Source organism: Emydura macquarii, unplaced genomic scaffold, assembly GCF_026122565.2.
Source record: "Emydura macquarii macquarii isolate MOO-44397 ecotype Brisbane River unplaced genomic scaffold, CSIRO-AGI_Emac_v2 contig_2863, whole genome shotgun sequence".
NCBI classification, from domain to species: Eukaryota; Metazoa; Chordata; order Testudines; family Chelidae; genus Emydura; species Emydura macquarii.
The window spans coordinates 4,283,937-4,297,733 of NW_027133000.1; the positions used below are offsets into that span (position 1 = coordinate 4,283,937).

Here is a 13,797-nt window from a genome sequence, read left to right on the forward strand (position 1 = left end):
GGAGGTGATATGTAGGGCAGCTAGGATTTATTGCTAAGCATGCTCAGCCTGCAGAAGTCATTCTGGTTGAAGGATAAGTGCTTGTTTATTTGATCAATAATCACAGGTTACCATTTTGTAAATAAGTGAATAGGGATATTTCCAAAAAGAAAATTCATAGTCACAGGTGAAACAGTAAGATCAGGGAAACCAGACAGAAATTATATATGAAATAATTGGAAATAACTCTTATGTTTCCTCTTAACAGATTTATTTTGCACACAAAGCCTTGAAGTGGATAGAACGAGCTAATCTGGATGGCTCAAAACGTGAAAAAATTATCTGTGAAGCTATAGATATACCTGAAGGGCTTGCTGTGGACTGGATTAACCGTAAATTGTATTGGACGGACAGAGGGTATGTTCTTCTTTCTGCACTGATGTCAGAGCACATAACATTATCATAAAATATATGGAATAACTGAATTGTAATATGGGAATAAATGAGATGTTACGCTAAATACAGCAGTGTTTTATATAGTGACTGAAAGTCATTACCAAATGAAAGCATAGCATCTGAAAATCAGTGTCAAGGGTCTGGAAGCATGTTTTTAAAAAAAGAACAATTCACTGTGATTCTGATATTGTACTTCTCGTACAGCCAAATTCCCACTGATTTCAGGTGATCAGGTGCAGTTGTAATGAATGCTGAATGTGTGCTGCATATAAACATGATGAACATTAGTATACTATATTCATGACCTATTTTGAATATAATACAGAATCAGAGACCTTCTTGAGTTAAATTGAGAATCTTCATTAACTGACTGCCATAGGAAGGGTTATATCCTCTTTGTGGCTTAGTCACTAGTGAATAATATGATCACATGTCTGTACAGTACATTACACTATTCACAAAGGAAAAAGAAGGCCCATCTTTGGCAAAAAGGCACTGTCGGAGTAGAGCAACACAATAGTGGCTATATGAAAGATGACACGGTGGCTACATAGTATGACCAACATTTTACTAGTCAATGAAAAGTAATTCTGAATACCCAGATCAGCTTACTACTGTATGTGCTGTACCCTGAATTGCACCTTCCTTACTCTTTGTGATGTATATACCCAGACTAGTTGTGTTTGTGAACTGCATGGCAAATATGTGGATCAGCTTCCTGTATAAAAATTAGTAAGTTCCTATGCCCACTTTTAGGAAGGTGTAGTTCATGGATGGAGTTATGAATTAGTACCTGTCATACATTCTGAGCTACCAGTTTCTCCCCCTACCCCATTTTATCACGTCTATATTCCTCCTTCCATCCTGCCACTGCTGGCTCTTTCCTTGTTGATTCAGCTAGGAATGGAAGGATGTAGGTTTACTTTCAGTCAGGTGTTAATACTATTCTGACATTTGTTTCCCTGGATAAAATTTATTAAACTAAATTTTCTGCAATCTTTTCTGGATAAAATAGAGGACTTGGGAGCACCTTTCTTTGTAAAGTGCTTTGACGCCTATGGATGAAGAGTGGTATATATGAGAAAAATATTTATTACTTTTGTCCCTTAACACTTTTCTTCATTCGGAAGCTTATTCTCCACTTCATTCCAATTAATGTTCTTAATAAACCAACTTCCAACTCTCTACATATCTGAAAAAAGTGAGTTTAAGATTTCCTGCAGAGGGTATTCTGTCATCACTCCGTTGGACCAGATAATGGAGTTATGACATGAATGATTAAAACAGTGGGTCAGTTGGTTCTTGTAGGATTAGCTTCTGTATTTGAAATGCCATTTATTACACTTTATGGTCAACTGAAGCAAATGACAATTTAAAAACTCAGTGAGTATATTTTGCTAAAGAGGGGAATGAAGATGATAGCAGTAATGGCTCAAATTGTGTCACGTACGTTGCAGGAAGTCCTACATTGGGAGGAGTGATTTGAATGGAATGCACAGAGAAATGATCATCAAGGAGGACACCTTCCAGCCCCGAGGGATTGCGGTTCACCCACTAGCTAAGTAAGAAGTAATAGATACTATTGACCTAAGACTAGGTGGTGAAGAAGGTAAATATGAAAGCTTCTTTTTTTTTTTTCTCCGAGGTCCTGCCTTTGTCCCACACAAACTGAGCTTGTTGATCTCTTCCTAAGATACTAGCCCACTGTTGGCAGTGGACTGCCTAATGGCCATAGTAATTGGGGGTGTTGCAGGTGAAGATTGATGGTGTTGGGTGGGAGAAGTTTGCAGAGCAGCTACCATCGCTGTCCTTGCTCTACCCAGTTCTATCAGTTCTTCATTGTCAATGAGCGCCCGATTCACCTTGGAACAGGAAGAAAGCAGTAGATTACTTCCCCACCCCCATCCCAAGGAACTGCCTCCCTATGACTTTCCTAATAAAGACAAATATTTGCCTTTAGGACACACTGTGACTTCACATGCTGTCTCTCTGGTTTTGTGTGGGTGGGCAGCTGTAGCAGTGGGAATCTAGAAGCAGGTTTTAAAAATACTTAAGGCTTCTTTTTCATTGCTGGGCTATTGTTAGTTGAGGGGTAATTACAGGAGTTATGTTATTACTATAAGTTTTGCACAATTATCAGGAACACCTGGCACCAGGGATAAATAAAACAAAGCAAATACATATATGTTGTGAAAGTCATCCTTACTGGTAAACACCATCAATTAAAAAGGATTGTACCTTTTGCACGACAACATGTGCAATATTGCTTGAAAGTAATTTTTCCTTTTCACCTGGGAGGAATTTTATTGCAGTTATCATACCCACTTTTAAGTAATGTTGCCGTCTTTGAAGTCAGATCCACTATGATTTACTGGATGTAAAGGTATACATATCTAATGGTGCATGGACAGTATGTTGATAGGAACCTTAGAAACACCAAGTGATAGATTAGGATCATTGGTGAAATCCTGGCTTCATCAAAGTTAATGGCAAAACTCCCATGGACTTCAGATGGGCCAGGATTTCACCCTATCTGTCTGTAACAGGATGGTTTCTAAGACCTGAGTTAGTGATGCAGGATTCTTCTGAGTCATCTTGATGTCAGGCACTTTTATCCTGCATGAAAGTGCACTATAATTACTGCTGAGTGAAAAGAGTTAGGTTGACCTTGTTAACTCCATCTAGGATACATAAGGTTTGGGAGTATTTGAAAGTGACGATGGAACAAGTGTTTATGACAGAGAGTGTCTGCAGGGAAAATCCTTAGGAACACCTGAGCTTGGGGAGCTAGTTATCTGAGTTACCAATGAAGCTAAATCTCAATTGAAAGTAAGATTTGTTCTATGTATAGTGTGTCACAGAATGTCTGAGTTCTATGGTCTGGTTCATGAAACAACAGGCAGAAGTCTAGCCTAAGTTTTGGTTATTGCAGAGTTGAAAAGATGCTTATTTTTGAAACTGTAACCGATGAATTTCACTGTTCAAAGTTGAAGCAAAAGATATAATGGGGTGGGGGGAGAAGAGCCTACTGAAAATTTCCCTGTTGAGAAGTTAAAGGCTAAAGGAACAACAAAGAACTATGGTAATTTCCATGACGGTAAATATCAGCATTAAAGATGAAATTCAAAGAGAAACAAGAGTATCGAGAATACTGTGGGACAGATGATCTTCTCCATTAGCAGTCCTTTGACTACAGAGGAACTGCTTGTGTAAGGTTGTAGGACTTGGGTCCTATATGAGTACGTTTAACAAAGGTAGATAACTTGGCAAAGTTCATCCTTGATGTAACTCCACTGACTGACTGGGATTACACCAGGGAAGACCTGTGGCCCAAAAATGATTTGTGATTCTGCATACCTTAATTTTTAAGTGACAAACTTGAGTCACCTTAAAGGGGCCTGCTTTTTCAGAAAATGTTGAGCCCCCAACCTCTGAAAATGAGTCTCCTTTATGATTTCTCAGGTTGGGCACCCAAAAATTGAGGCATTAAAAATCATTAGTTAATTTGGGCCACAGATCATTATTGGTTTCTTTTAATATGTAGAAGAAAATAATTTCCTTTCTGGCTTGCTTGCTGAGATATGTATTCAGGATTCCATGTGTGTCCTGTAATGGCTGTTGCTATCATAATGCCTAAAGCACCAATCCTTCCATTTTTAGGGAGTTATCATCTGTTGCAGGGGAAACACAGAACCCTAAACTCCAGACTTGGCAGCTAGCAGATGAAAGAGATGGCTTTTCAAAGATTTTATTTTAAAATACAAAAACAGAATTATGTTTGTCAACACATGTATTAATTTCATGATCTGGGATCTTAAAAACAATTTTTTAAAGATCAGTATTCAAAGTATTTGCTTGCAGGATAGGTGCCATGTGTATTATCTGCCATGTGCCTGATTTGCTACAATGAGTCTGTCATGCAAGAATTCCCCAAAACAAGATTAAAAGCGAGGGAAAACATTTGCTTACTGACTCCTTTATGTGTTTTGTTCACTAAAGGAGATTATTCTGGACCGACTTGGGGGTCAACCCACGGATCGAAAGCGCTTCCCTACAAGGCATTGATCGTCTGGTTATAGCTAGCACTGACCTGGGTTGGCCCAGTGGAATAACTGTCGACTACTTAGCTGACAAGTTGTACTGGTGTGATGCTAAACGCTCTGTTATTGAAACTGCAAATCTGGATGGTTCTAAACGCCAAATACTTACACAGAATGATGTAGGTGAGGTTTTGAGGTTGACAATGACTTGTTATGTATATATGTCTGTGAGTATATGTGAGTCTGAATTATAGGCCATATTCTGCCCTGATTTACATCCTGTGTAGCTCCATTGAGGTTAATGGGAATGTAGTAGACAAGTCAATGCAGTATTTAGTATATTCAGCAAAACCCGTACACGAGACAATCCTTATTAAGCACTCTCCAGTTGTAAGAGACCACCCCAGATCTATTGCACAGAGTTCTGCGCTGCGTTCCCTGGAAGATCTACCACATTAAGAAAATGATATGTTGGTTCCTTGTGTGGTTGCTTCACTAAATACATATGTCAATGGAATTATGCCTTTGTAAATGAGAGGAGAAATCAGGTCTTTAGATTTTAAGCATCTTGTACCAAGGACTATGTCTATACATCTTCAATACACAGATGTCTCAAAATACATGACACACACACTGCAGGCAATGGAAAGATGATCTTTGCAAGATGCTGGTGGCTATTACTGCTCAGCCTTACTGTGGTTTGAGACAAAATGGGATTACCCTGTGAGCTAGAACAGAAGCCTTAGCAGAGAATAACTGATAGTCTAGCACATTTAGAATCAAGCACACTTTAATGTTTGTGTGCATGGAACAGTCCTTGCCCTTGGACACTGTCACATGTTGATCTCATATATTTTGTAACTGTGTAGTCAGTCTGCAGCAGCATTGCCCAAAAGGCAGGTCATGGGTCAAATGAGGACTGCCATCTGGGTTCAAATAGACCTCCATGTATAATGACCACACTATCACACTTTTGTGGTAGTGGTGTTCTGCCAGAGACCACATTAGGCAGCCATCTCACAGCACTAGACTGCTCTTTCTCTGGCATGGCTTGTGTTACTTCTTCCATGCCAGATTCCCCATCAGTGGTGTGCAGGGCAGCCTGCAAAGAGCGGAGAGAACTCTCCGTCACTTGGCTACCAATAAGGCTGAATAGAATGCCTTTCCAACAATCCTTTCTTCTCCTCCCCTCCTTCCACAGTGCTACCCTGGCTTGTCATTTCTCTTTGTCCCCTCTGTGATAGGTTTGAAAGTGAAAAGTAAAAACCGGGGGAAAATTCCACTTAGCAACTGAGTCAGGTGGGCTCAGCTGCAAAGACAAACCCGACAACCTGTTGTAAGTTTCACTTTGTTCTCCAGTGGATGTCAAAGGAGTAGCATCTCTTGGGAGGGAACGGGAAGCAAAAGAGAGGAGGAAAGGAGATGAATATTAGACTATGGAGTGTATATTGGGAGACAGAAAGAGGGCATCAGTGTGTGTTTAGGTTGGTGAACAACAGATCTGTGCATTGGAAGGGGAAGAGAGAGATACAGAGTGAAATCTGTTGAAGTCAATGGAGTTTTGCCATTGACTTCAATAGGGCAAAGGTTTCACTCTTGGTGTTTTATGGCTTAAAAATAGGAGCCAGGGTAGGATTGTCTAAAAAGAACTATCTGTCTGGTTTCTTTAGGGAATTTTTTAATGGTTTTTCTTTTAAAAAAGATCTCTTCTTAAAATGTGTGTTCTGAGATTCTGTGTGAAGTATTGTATGTATATAATTGTATATTTTTAAAAGACATTGATAAACACTTAGCTGGACCCATGAGCATTTTAAGATTAATACATTGTATCCTGGACCATTATAACTTCAAACCTTCCCAATAGTATCTAAATACCTTATACATACTTTGTAAGTATGCATTCTTATTACATGGGTGCCATCTAGTGTCACTGTAGTTACAAGTCATATGTGAATAATGAGTAGAATGTGTGGATATCTGGTGACAGCAAGGCAGATTAGATTTCCTTGATTTGTTCCCTCATTGTGACTGTTTTGTAGGTGTGAGTAAAAACAAAGCTGCAAGCGCCTGGTCTAGAGAACCAACAATAAAGGCCTCCACTTGTTTATACAGTTCCTATTATGTTTGGAGATGCATAGTTATGGTACTTAGCCCTGGTTCTATGTGATTATTGTAGGATGGATCCTTTTTTTCTTATTTTTGATTTTATTAAATCACTTCCCACTTTTATTTTTAAGTTGTGGTTAAGTACAAGTGAAGGGTAAATTACTGATCACCATTGGGGAGGGAGGGTTTTGGTCTTGCAGTGGTGCAGATTATGTATAATTAAATAGTGATTCAATATTTGGATGGGGACATTACCCAGCATGTTGGCTAGTTACTAATGGAATGAAGTGAGAAGAAAATCAGGCCAAGTGGATAGGCCTGATTCAAGGATCTCAGGATATGCTCATGGAGTAGAAAAGGGTTAAAAAATTCCATACATTTAAGAAAAAGTAAATGGCCTCGTCTACATGGAAACATTTCTTCGATATAACCTAAAGTATGAATTCAAACCACTATGGTTATATCGGTAAAAACCCTTGTGTAGACACTCTTAATTCTGGTATAAAAGTGGCTTTTTTTAAAGTTTAGCTAATGCCACTTGGGAAAGGCGTTAAGCTAAACTGAAAAAGGACACTTTTATTGTGGCCTAAGTATCCAATGGAGATGGCTATTCTGGTATAACTGGTAAAATTTTCTCATATAGACCAGACCTTTTCCCAACTGGAAAAACACTAAGTGCAAATTGTGTTCCTACATGAAATACCGCTCTCTAGACAGGAATGCCTGATGCAACAGGCTGATAAAATGGGGCAAATATCCAAACTCTGGCAGGAGTTTAGAGTTCCCTCCAAGAGCAGCTAAATATATATACAGGTCCAGTATAGGTAGCCTGTGCATTGAAGGCATCCTGCAAATAGGAGATGATGACTCATCTAAATGGTGTAGGCCCATAGCAAGCTAACAGCAATCTCTAACTCTGACACTGATACTAAAATAGCCAGAATTAGACAACAGAGATTTCTTTTAAAAATCTATACAACAGTACTTGGCAGCATACCTTTAACTTTGAATTGCCATGCTTGTGCTTTGAAATCATCCCCTTGTGTCTAAATTTTCAAATTGGAATATGTTCAGTTACCAGCGGAAAAACTGTTATTCCATGTGTTATTTTGAAAATGTAACGGTTAATCCTAAACCATGTATGTGAATAGTGTAGTGTACTGATTTGTGTGTGTACACACATGTGCGCAGCATTGTCCCTTACAGAATGGAATCCGCTGTGCATCACAGACTTTGCAATGGTAACAGCTAAAAGTGAATCTTGAGAGGCCGCAAGGGCCTATGCTTTTGGAGTAGGAAGAGCTGAGTGTCATCACTGCTCATCACCATAGTGACAACCATTCATGGGCACTGATTTGTTCCATCATACTGATACCCATACTTGCATTTTTATGTGTCTATCTTGGTGTACAGTATTGCTGTGTTGCTAGAAAGAAATGCATGTGAGGATACTCATTTTGGTTATGTGCTGACTTGTGCCACTTGAACATGAGAATATAATTGCTTTCTAGGTCATCCATTTGGTGTAGCAGTATTTGAGGATCACATTTGGTTCTCTGACTGGGCTAAGCCTTCATTAATGAGAGTGGACAAGAAGACTGGCCAAAACAGGGTACGTCTCCGAGGCAGCATGCTGAGACCCTCATCAGTGGTTGTAGTTCATCCTTTGGCGAAACCAGGTATACTGCAGAAGTTAAGCAGTCATTCCCTTACTGGCTCCTTTTATGTTCATTGCTATTGGTACAATAGACATTTAGAGGAGAGAATGTCCATCTCTGAAATAGAATTTTCAAAAGGCCCCGCATGCACCGTCAGACTGGTTTTTGTTGGAATCATGAGAAAACCGTTGCTGTTGTATCCTACCTCTTAAACTCATAGACGTTAGTGGGTTTGTTCTCAGCTGGATGTGTGGACTTTGGGCATGCAACCACCCATTAATGCTAATAGATCTTGCATATCTAAAGTCATGTGCTTCAAGCTAAGAATATAATACTTTCAGTAGCACTTATCTAACCTATTGCCATGAGGCCACACTCTTTTGATGTCCATCTATCGCCTTCACATTATGCAAATAGTACTGATGAGGAACACCCCGCCCCCTCCCCTCCCCCCCCCCCCCCCCCCCCCAAAAAAAAAGGCCTCTGTGGAACTGTAAAGATTCCTTGGTTTGGGAGGCCAAACTGCTTGATTATTCTGCAAGGGACAAAATCCAGCCCAATGGAAGACCTTGCAGGAAACTTCATATTGTGTCTACACTAAAGTGAATTGTCCTATTGGCTTCAATAAGGCTACTTGTGTAAATAAGGCAGCTGCAGTTTGACCCGCTGTTTTGACCTGGTCTTCCCCTGCACAGAAGTAGGCCTTATAAAGGATGATAGGGCTCCAAGTGATCAATAATAAAAAGCATGCATAATATCTGTAAGTATATCTGTTTGATGGCAAGACTGCAGTTCTGCTTCACTGTCAGTGTAATATGTATATTTTATTATGCATGTCCTGTCTTAACAAAACAGAGTGCATTCTCTATTCAGTCAGTTTTTAATTTAACTCCTCCACATCTGCACTGCCAACAAGATAAGATATTGGTTGAGGATTCTCCAAGTGTATGGCTGCATTCTGATAAGATGCACATATCGTGTCTCTCCATTAGGGGCAGACCCCTGCCTTCATGAGAATGGAGGCTGTGATCAGATCTGTGAAGACAGATTTGGAGTTGCCCATTGCTCATGTCACAAAGGCTTTATGAAAACTCAAGATGGAAAAACCTGTCAAGCTCTGAATACTTCTGAGACAACAGCAGGTATCATACTCTTCGAATCATGAAAAAAGCTTGTCTTCAAAGGATACAGTCAAATAACAACATAATGTATTTTTATTATTTTTCACAACTTGTAATAGCCATGTAGAAGTTTGAAAATAGCATTTATTTCCCTTTTATAGGCATTTTCTTATTGCATCACTGCCCAGTCTTTTTTCTCTCTCTCCTTCCCCTCTGAGTTTTGAATGGAGATCATATCAGCATATCTCTCCCACTCACCTGCTGTATGAAGTTGGATGTCATTTAATCTCTCTGTGCCTCAATTTCCCAATCTGTAATTGCCCATCTTTGTGCAGTACACTGAGATCCACCAATGGAAAGCTCTAGAAAAGAGCTACTAAATGCTGTCAGCACTACAGATTCTCACTGAATTTGTAACCTGTCTGACTCTGCATATAGTTCATGTCTGCATGCAAAATGATTTACATACAATTCCTAACCATGTAGGTGTACCGTGTTTTGACTTTGTGAGCAGAATTATTACATGATTGTCAGGTTCTGCAGGGCAGAATTTCCCAAAGCACATTGACAGCTTACCAAAGTACATTGTACAGGTGGAAAAACACCAACTGTATTCTGTCCCTGGCACCAGCAGCTGAGGTATTTGGGAAAACTGCTCATATTTTCAGGAATGTATTCTTACTCACCGGTCATGCATTGTGCTAGGTGTGGACAAGCCAATATGTTGGCACTCAGTTGAGTTGGAAAAAATGCTGCTGCACTGAATCTCATTAGCTGTGACTGTGTCAGTGCCTGGATATGTGCAATATGTTTCTATCAGGGGTAGGGAGGACCTGTCTTTAACAACATATTTCAACAACATCGGGGGCTGGAATTCACAATATTTTGCTCTGAAAATTAAGGCCTTTCCTCAGTGAATGTAAAGAAGCAGCTCCACTAACTTGCCCACTAAAAACATAAGCAGATCTGACATGCTTTATCCTCTAGGGGGGCAATATACTGTAGGGTACAATTCTTTACAATACCCCTCAGGGTGGATCAAAGATTCTTTGCATCTTTGATTTTTCTGATTCTGTGTTCTGATATGGTACATCCACACTGACAAAAAAAATCAACTCTCTACCCTCTTCTCCCATTCCTTATTACATGCTGGCTTATATAGTCAGGCTCTCCTGAACATGCCACTATCTTATGTAGGAATCAATACCTTTAAGAGGAATTGCTGTGCCTTCTTTAGCGTTTTTAAAAAGGAAAAAAAAAATCACTCAGTTCCCCACAGTGGATGACCCACTCAGGCAGTAACATATGTTATTAGACCACTGTGGTATTAGACCTGAACACACACGGTATGTCTTCACTCACGGCAGCACTGTTGGTGCCGCGGAATCAATTGAGCGGCAGTGGAGACCCGCCCAATCGATCCAGAAGTCGACGGCGTCAATCTACCCCCTCCCCCGCAAAAAGATTAACGCTGCCTCGATGGAGGGCACTTCCCGTTGGTGCAGAGTAGTGGGGCCGCTGTGCTATTTAGAAGATAGGAAGTTGATGGGAGAGATGCAAGCTACTCTACATAGCTTGCATATCTCCTGTCGACTACACTCGTGGCGAAATTTGGCAGCAGAACAGAAAACAGACATTGATGTATGTACCTCCAATGTTGGCAAATGCAATTGGGGAATTAATTTAATCCCTTCCGATTGTAGTTGAGAAAACCAACCAGTGACTGGATTTTAGGTCTGGGGGAGCAGGCCAGCATGGGAACAATCTGACTTTTGTTTTAAACAGAAAGCCACAGATTCTATTACTTACAAATTACTGATTTATGTACAACTAAAAATCAGAACTTTGATTCAGCAGACTTCAGCAATCTGTTCTACTTGTCTTCAACATTTTCAGGGGGTGTCTCTGTACACAGGAAGGCAGCACCACAGAATAAAACAGCAACACTGGAAACCTTATACCAGAGTCCACTGAATAGTGGAACATACGGGAATACTAACAATGGGGAGGAGCTACAGACCAAACACTTGTTGATGGCTGAAATCATGGTGTCTGGTAAGATCTACAATTTCATGGTTCATATGGTCACTTCTATTATACTGAAGGTGAAATTCGGAGCTGGCTACAAATTAGTTTATTCAAGTGGATCAGAGATGGAGGAAGGCGGTATCAACCTGTAATGTTCATGCTGTATATTACCACCACCAGGAAGAGGAAACAATCATCAAGGTTTAGGTCTGGATGTTATGAAATCGGGAAGTCCAGTCAGTACCAACTAAAGACAGGATCCAGAGAGGCCTGGATTAAATATGGACAAAAGGCTTGCTTAACAGGAAAACTGTAAAACACAGAGAACTGGATCAGAAAAACCAAAAAGGGATTAGGGCTTTTCTTTCCTGGACACTTTTACATCAAGTTAATTGCTATGCATGATTTTACTTTAAAAATTTCTTAGGATTTGACCTTCATAGTAGCAATTCATAAACTTTCTCCCCATTAGGCAGAAGGGAGAACTGGATTTCTCACATTCCAAGAAAGTGCTCTAACCACTGGGCTAAAGGTTATAAAAGAGGCCTCATCTCCTGCCTGGAAAAATTCATTTTGGGTCAAACAAAACATGTTAACTCAACCTGAAATGGATTTTTTTTTTGATTCACCAAAATGTTACACAATTTTGGGATTCAGTTTGAACAGATTGTTCTGGGGTTTTTTTTGGAACTGCCAATGAAGCAAAAAGTCAGTTATTCACCCAGCTCTGGTGCATTGTTGTGTTTTGCTTACACTGGGAAAATAAATGGTGAAATGTTGTTTATACCCAGTATAGACAAAGACACTTGCATTTAAAATTATGTAAACTGGTCATTGTTAACCTTAGGGGACCATGTTTTAAAACTTTGACTGTACATGCCTTTGTGTTAAAATTCATTTGCTCCTTTGATTAACTGAACTAGTCAGCGTGGTGGGCTTTGATTTTGTTTGTGTTACAGATCGAGATGACTGTGCTGTGTTCGAATGTAATGTCAATGCCCAGTGTGTTCCCCTGGAAGATGGTGCTATGTGCCAGTGTTTGAAAGGATTTACCAGGGAGGGTAAATCATGCTACGGTAATGGCAAGCATTAAATAAAATGTTCTAGAAAATGATAGAATTGAAAAAGTCATCTGTTTTTTTTTTTGTTGCACTGACATGTCCACAGCATGAGCCATCACAGGAAGGTCGACAAGACTACTCTGTTTAGACACATCGTTTCCATTGAAAAAGATAATAAACAGAGAATGTGTGAAATGGAATGGTTAATTATTACCTCCATTATTTTTCCCTAATATTTCCTATTAATATTGATGGTTGTGACAATACGTGCTCATAAAGATAGAATAGACTCCTTGGGCCAAATTTGCCTCAGGTGTTTAGTTCTCTAAATTCAGAAAAGTTACACCCCAGGGATGAATTTAGTCTGTTATGGGAATAGGAAGATAAACAATGTGCTGCAATGCCCTTAGCAATGGAAGATGTGGCAGAATGCTCTTCTAATGAACCTGTTGGTCCCTGGCCCTGTCTCTCCTAGAACATTGTGAAAGAGAGAGCTAAAGTGTGTAAGTGGCAGCTTTATCAGATGAGAAGAGAGTTCCCCTTGAACTCAGTGTGGAATGTGAAAACAATTAGAACCCCCTAAACATTCATGCTCATGTAGTAGCATTAGCGTTTATAGTTTCTGCAGGCTGCAACCATTAAATATGCACACTTTAGCAGGTGTGAAAGATTAGCAGGAGTGATACATTAAGACTATGTAATTAGAGATGAGGAAAATAAGAAGGGATATGGTAGAGGTTTATAAAATAACCAACGCTACAAAGAAGGTTAACGGGGCAGTCCTACTTGTTTTTTCACATATTGCTAGAACAAGGAGACAACCAATGAAATTGGAAGACGACAAAATTGATCAAAGGAAATATTTTGTTATACAACACACAACTATCCTAATGAACTCATTGTCACAATATGTTGTTGAGGCCAAGGGCTCAGTGGTAGTCAAAACACTTGTATTTAAATAGAGAACATCCACAGCAATATCAGCAAGGTAAAAAATAATTATAAAACATAAATCCTCATGCTTGCGAGCGTAAGCCAACCACTGCCTGCCTTCTCCTCTAGGCATGTCTATTGACCAGTATGATTTTTTTTGTACCTGTCTCTGAAGCTTCTGGAACTGGCCATTGTTCCTGACCAAAAAAACTGCAGATTGTTCTCACCAGCACTGCAATTCTGTGTTTCTATGACAGATCAGACATTCTGTTCTGTAAGGAGCAGGGATAATAAATACAAATTATGGAAGTATAGAAACACAAACGTAATATATTTAGTTATAAAATGCATCTAATTACAAAAGCTCAAGGCACATAGATATTAAATTGATGTACAATTTAGAATCGTGGATTCT

The 13,797-nt window shown here is 39.6% G+C and overlaps 1 protein-coding gene across 1 annotated transcript in view; it reads left to right on the plus strand.

The window, feature by feature from the left end:
* EGF (epidermal growth factor) overlaps window positions 1–13,797 on the plus strand; it is a 90,949-nt gene that overhangs the window by 56,447 nt on the left and 20,705 nt on the right. Inside the window, exons 12-18 of the mRNA XM_067568205.1 lie at window positions 248–396; window positions 1,893–1,997; window positions 4,435–4,658; window positions 8,093–8,260; window positions 9,232–9,381; window positions 11,257–11,415; window positions 12,348–12,464. Coding sequence (XP_067424306.1) covers window positions 248–396; window positions 1,893–1,997; window positions 4,435–4,658; window positions 8,093–8,260; window positions 9,232–9,381; window positions 11,257–11,415; window positions 12,348–12,464 — 1,072 coding nt within the window. The remainder of the gene's footprint in view (window positions 1–247; window positions 397–1,892; window positions 1,998–4,434; window positions 4,659–8,092; window positions 8,261–9,231; window positions 9,382–11,256; window positions 11,416–12,347; window positions 12,465–13,797) is intronic.